The sequence below is a fragment of the Trematomus bernacchii genome, unplaced genomic scaffold, assembly GCF_902827165.1.
Source record: "Trematomus bernacchii unplaced genomic scaffold, fTreBer1.1, whole genome shotgun sequence".
Classification (NCBI taxonomy): Eukaryota; Metazoa; Chordata; class Actinopteri; order Perciformes; family Nototheniidae; genus Trematomus; species Trematomus bernacchii.
In genome coordinates this window covers 2015618-2022077 of record NW_022987771.1, presented here as the reverse complement: position 1 = coordinate 2022077, position 6460 = coordinate 2015618, and the positions used below count along the sequence as shown (strand labels likewise).

The 6460-nt window shown below is 39.1% G+C and overlaps 1 protein-coding gene across 1 annotated transcript; it reads left to right on the top strand.

Moving 5' to 3' along the window:
• LOC117496915 (beta-microseminoprotein A1-like) lies at window positions 1-2022 on the top strand. The gene is made up of 4 exons (XM_034148768.1): window positions 1-109; window positions 1358-1439; window positions 1532-1637; window positions 1736-2022. The coding sequence occupies exons 1-4, from the start codon at window positions 107-109 to the stop codon at window positions 1863-1865; spliced, it is 321 nt and encodes a 106-aa protein (XP_034004659.1). The 5' UTR covers window positions 1-106; the 3' UTR covers window positions 1866-2022.
• The last annotated feature ends 4438 nt before the right edge of the window (window positions 2023-6460 follow it).

The following is a 6460-nucleotide window of genomic DNA, read 5'->3' as shown; positions in this document are numbered from 1 at the left end:
TCTGCAGATCACAGTTTAAAAGACAGAGACCTACAAGCAAACGCACACTTTAACTTTTCTCCTCCTACCTGAACACAATTCAGACCGGACAAGTTCAACTGCCACCATGGTGAGTGGATTTTAGTACTCAATCTGAAATTCTGGTAACAGATGTTGTTTGCAGCTGTAAAGCGGTAATAATGGAGGTAAAGACATTTTATGTTAAAAATGTTATATTTTCTACTGAATAAAAGTGATATCATTGGGTTTTGTGGCATGGACCTCAAGTTGTGGGTTATCAAAATGGGAGCAATTTAAAGAATGACTCGTATCAGATGAATTGTATATTCAACAACAAATATCTTAAAGGTGGGGTAGGTAATTTTGGAGAAACCAGCTGAGTGTGCTAGAATTTGAAAATACACAGCCGGAAAAAATCTCCCACTTCCTTACAGAGCCCCTCCTCCAACACACACGAACGCGCACATGACCAATGAGGGCACGAGATAAGTTTGTGCACAGATGGAAGGCTGACAGGCAGGTAGGCCATCCAGTTATTTTAGCCGGCTGGCTAAAATGATTGGTCGTGCTTTTTACAGTACTACGGCTTCCACAGATGACATTTCTTTATGGATTTTTTGTCAAAGCACTTGATATTCATTGCTATCGGGATGTTAAGAGCATTCGATGGAATATAACAAAAAGTGTATCTCGAGCCGGTTTCTCAAACTTACCTACCCCACCTTTAACATACTGTATACTAGGGCTGTGCAATTAATCGTATTTTAATCGCAATTACGATTTTGGCCTGCCACAATTACGAAAACAACATAATCAAAAAAAACAATTATTTAGCTTTGCTAGGTTGTGACCGTGCACTGCAACATATTTGATCTAATTTATTTTAGTCTAATTTATTTGTATTTATCATATTTACATATAGTAAGTTTAGTAGCTTGTTGAAGTGCGCTCCAAAATATTTGTTGATCTTGTTTATTGGTATTTATTATTTTGATATTATTTATTTAAATGTAAATATAAATGTATCATTTAATTTATTTTTTGTATTGGTTTTTCAGTTGAATTATACGTTCAGGGTAATCAACAGTTAAAAAGATACTGTTCAAATTATTATTTGTATTTGTTTTAAAGTTCAATAAATGGATGTTTTCAAAGTCAATGAATAATCGTATTTAATAATCGTGATATCAATTATTGACCAAAATAATCGTGATTATGATTTTTGCCATAATCGCACAGCCCTACTGTATACCTAAGGTTTTTGCCTGATTTTTGCCAAATGCTTGCTAGGATACATATGTGGATTCAGTATGCTGATATCAAATGGTAAAACGTTGTTCCTTTTTTCCCTGTGAAGAAATATTTGGCTCTGGCTTTGCTGTTTTGTGCTTTGGCGTCGCTATCAGATGCTTCATGTTACGTTAAGGTCTTACAACCAGGTAAAAGAAGAGAAAAACACACACTCACAGAATATATATAGTAAATACAAAACTGTTTTAAAATGTGTAAAACGTTTCCTTTCCACAAATAGGCATAACCCGATGTCAGGACGACCGTGATAAGACCTGGCATCCAGCTGGATCTACATGGAGAAACAGTGAATGTTTCGACTGTAGCTGCACTGGATGTTGCTCTGCGTAAGTACACATGCCAAATTATTTCAGATTTTTAATTGGATAGCATTTATATTTGACTTTTGTAGTTACATATTCCACTGTTGACTGTGTCTTTGCAGGTTTACAACCCCCACACGGTTTCCTCCAGACTGTGTGTCAGTTTTCGACTCTGTGGCTTGTAAATTCATAGTGCACAAGAGGAACGACCCGACTCAACTGTGTCCAATTTATGGCGCAGTAGGGAAGTGATGCAGTGGTGTGAAAGTCTGATGTGATTTCTTAGGGGGAGGAGGGAGAGACATGCAGATGTAATCCCTCTCTGGCTTCTCAACAGAACTCACTGCCTGTTTTTGTTTGTTGTAAAGACGACCAAGAATAAAACTAATAAAAGCGAATAAAAAAATAATTTCCATATTGTCTGTTTTTGCCAATCCTAAATCTAATCTGAATTATAACCTTTACTCTGTATGTTCTAGTATTTATTTGCTGGGTTCAAACAAACACTAAGACCGGTGGCGTCTTCGAACGATGACCATCCTCCTCTAATTCGGTTTCAAAGGTCCCTGCAGACACATTATAAAAGTCAACAGCATTCAAAACACAGTTTAGTTTCTAACATCTCTCCTGACCACTATTCAAACGGGGCAAGTTTGACTGGTGAGTTGATTTCAGAGTACAATTCTGTTTGTTGGTAGCTGTTTTTGTGGGTTAAAGGTTCAAATATAGCCTAAATCATGGAGGTAAAGGTAGTTGTTATAAAATGTGATGTTTACGAGTAAATAAAAGTGATAAATAGATATTAATGAATCATTTTATGGTATAAATGCCATCTCATTGTTGTCAAAATGACTAAAGTTTATATAATGAATCATATCAAGTGAACGTATCATATCGATTAAACAAAGATCTACTGCAGGGGTGTCAAACTCAAGGCCCGGGGGCCAAATCCGGCCCGTGACTTCATTTTATGTGGCCCCACAAGAGCTGGCAAAGAATATAATATGTGTATTATACAGTTACATGCAGCTTTACAGAAGCACGTTGCCCATAAACTACATGTCCCACAATGCATCTCAAATATGCCTTTTTTCTCAGAATTGAACTTTTCTTCAAAATATGCCAATTTCTTAGAATTTGCCTTTTTCTAAAAATGTCACTTCTTTTTTTTGATTTGGACTTTTTGCCCAGAATTTGGCTTTTCTTTTTAAATCATTTTGTGACATTCTCACTGAAGAGACTTGCAATTATTTCCCCTAGACTTCTGCTTTCAGACCGAGTTAATTAGGAAGTTATTACCCTATCCGATAACAATCCAATGCAGAGGCAATAATGTAATATAATACATTATTTTATATATATTAAATATTTATATATGTATTTTTATATAGTCTTAAAGTTACAACCGGCCCTTTGAGTGCAACCATAATGCTGATGTGGCCCGCGATGAAATTGAGTTTGACACCCTGGATCTACTGTGTCCAATTCATGGCGCAGTATTGTAGTGATGCAGTGGTGCAAAAGTGTGTTGTTATTTATTGGGGAGAGCACAGAGAGACATGCATATGTAATTCCTCTCTGGCAGGAGTATTGTTTTGAGATTGAGAGATTGTAATATATTAACCTGACCTTAGAAACTGGGACAATCTTTGTCTCGAGGAAGAACTAATACGCTCTATCTGGGCTGATCTGTACGGAGCCCTGGAGTACGGAGCCCTGGAGGGTTCATAGAGAGAAAAATAAATAAAACAAGGCCACGCTTTATTAACTCGTGCGCACGAGATGTAATTCGTGGCCTCAATTTAAATAAAACGAGGCCACGCTTTATTAATTTGTGCGCACGATATACTTTCTCGTGCGCACGATATACTTTCTCATTCGCACGAGATACTTTCTTATGGTAAAACACATCGAACTGCCCGATTATTACGCCATATTATTAGTTTTATGAAGAATATGTCCGGTCGCCAGGGTGTGTGTGTGTGTGTGTGTGTGTGTGTGTGTGTGTGTGTGTGTGTGTGTGTGTGTGTGTGTTGTGTGTGTGTGTGTGTGTGTGTGTGTGTGTGTGTGTGTGTGTGTGTGTGTGTGTGTGTGCATTTGTTTATGATAGTGTCGTTCGTTCCGGTGCACTCCGGCAGGACTATAGCACTACATCGAGATTAAGATTAAACACATTTCTTTCACTTGGGAATACATATATAACTATGGAGAACCAGATTTGTGTAAATGACTGTTCATGGTAATTTGAAAACAAATGCCGGTGGTGTCGGACATACGCAAACACACCGAACACACACACACAGAGCGGAGCTGAGCACAAACACACACACATCATGCGCCCTGGTGACCGGACATCTCCTTCATAAAACGAGTAATAGGGGGAATACTCTGGTAGTTCGATGTGTGTAGAGCAGGGCCGGCCCTAGACATTTTGGTGCCCTAGGCGAGATTATGATTTGGTGCCCCCCCCGCCCCTCCAAGCAATACACAATAGAATATATAAAGAATAAATGAAACATCTCTACAAAAGACCAATACACTACAAAAACTGAAACGTATTGACATGTTGGTTATATACATAAAGAAGGTTTCAAATGTATTCATTCTTGTATGAACATGTTTTAAAAATACTATCTCGTGCGCACAAAATAGTATTTCGTGCGAAGGAGAAAGTATATCGTGCGCACAAGATACTTTTTTTTTCTCTCCATAAACCTTTAGGGGCTCCGTAGAAACGTGATGTTTAAAGCTTAATTTAAATAATACATAATAATAATACATAATCTGTTTCATATTTAATACTCCATAATTCCATATATTTTGAATATATATATATTTGTATATTTGTATATATATATATATATATATATATATATAATATCTGTATGTATATTTTCTATTTTGTATTTTGACATGTATATTTTATATTTTATTTTATATTTTATTTTATTTTATTTCTATTCTTGTATATTTTGTTTTATTGTAAAATGCCTTTTATGCTGCTGTAACAAAAACAATTTCCCAATTTGGGATCAATAAAGTACGATCTATCTATCTATCTATCTATCTATCTAAATATTCAACTCATCAACATTTGCTCGTAAACCTATTTATTGCCATGTGTACGAAGGGTAAAATATATAATCTTTGGCGATTAGACCCCATCTTAATGTGATGGATTTAGAGTGGAGGAGAATCCGACTCCCCCCCTGGGTATAGATACTGGTGGTGGTGAGGAGCTGGAGGGAACATTGAAGATCTGGAGTGATGGGGGGGCTTCTGGGCTTGACCTGGGCCCTGGATCTGATGAACTGGAGGTTAACGGGGTGGAGGAGGGCTGCATCAATTCACCTGAAATGACAGCAGACGGGGGAGAAGAGAGCAGATTTAAAAGTTTGCCGGATACGCTGGGATTGGCTTGTGGGAGATGAGGCAAGTCTGACTGGTTTAGCTGAGGGAGAGAAACACATGTGCTTATTGAATGAAAGGGTGAGTCAGTGAGGGAGACATTGTGAATGAGAGAGTACGAGACACATTTCCTGATAGGACTTGTGCTGAGCTTCATTCCAGTGGTTTTGAAATATCACAACACGGTATAGGGGCACAATTTGTAGTCAAATGTATTTGAAAGGGCACCTATTATGCAAAATGCAATTTTTGTCCCCGGTGTGTAAGGAGAATCACAAAGTGTCAGAAAATACAACACTCTCTCTTTTCCTCCTTACCCATATCTCTAAAATGGGGGTACAACGGAGCTGATTGCTGCGGTCTTGACGTCATTACTGAAATGTGGGCTGGCTTTGCGTTGAACTCCTGGCAACGTCCCGCCCACGGCCCAAAGTATCGTCCCCATAAACAGTCTTCTAGCTGAAGCCCCTCCCGCAGCTGTCTGTCTGTGTATTCAGCAGGATGTCTGCGAGAGGGACTAATACCCCTTTCACACCAACGCAACTCCGGTTCAAGCTCCGTGCTAGAGCTTTTCAGGTTCAGAACCGGTACTTCGGTTTAGCTCCGGCTCTTTTCACACTGCTCAGAGCCCGACTGGTGCTGCCGCTGCTGCGTCATGACGTCACAGTTTACGTCGCTGATTTTCTCCCCAACGGAGCTCACCTCACAACAACGGGCCGGGGACTGCGTTGCTTTTAATCATACGAAGCCAGATTAAATTAAATAACGACTTCTCCAACCTTATACTTTTCTCCAGAGTGCCGTGGTTCATTGTTTATTAATGTGTTTCAGCGGCATTTACCGACCGCTGCAGTGCTGCTGCTCTTCCACGAGTGTATTCTCCCGTTAGCTCCGGGTTAGCTCACACGGCTCTAAAGTATTCACTGTCTGACTGTCACACAAGCAGCTGATACATATCCCCAGTTCCCTTTAAGTGAATGTGTGTCAGTCTGAATTGACGCTGTTTGGCATCACAACGCTGTTATGAAAGTTTCTCTGGTATAACATGGGTGATGTTAGCATAGCAACCGAAGCTAAACTGACTACTTGCTAAGCCGTTTTCTCCAGGCACTTTTTACCGACGTATTTTTCATTATGATTCTACTTGTGATAGTCGGACATGACAACCTGTGCAGCCCATGTATTGATTCCATCCGATAGCTGCTATAATAACAAACAAAACGTCTGCCTGCTCTCCACAATGATCAATAACAGCGAACGGATGGTCAAAGTAAGATACAAATAAACAGAATCACACGAAGCCTGGTTAGTGTTGCCTGACTTTATAAAGTGTGTTTTTTTTTAACAAGTGTGTGGTTGCGTTCTAGTCACTTTGCTCAGCACTACTGCTTGTTACAACTTTTATTTGCCGTACTCGCCTTAACTGTTAGCTCAGGTTA

What these genes read in the sequence shown, in the direction of transcription:
- LOC117496915 (XM_034148768.1), top strand. An exon ending in CGTTAAGGTCTTACAACCAG is followed by an intron (nt 1,440 to 1,531) that starts GTAAAAGAAGAG and finishes TTCCACAAATAG; the next exon opens with GCATAACCCGATGTCAGGAC. An exon ending in TGCACTGGATGTTGCTCTGC is followed by an intron (nt 1,638 to 1,735) that starts GTAAGTACACAT and finishes GTGTCTTTGCAG; the next exon opens with GTTTACAACCCCCACACGGT.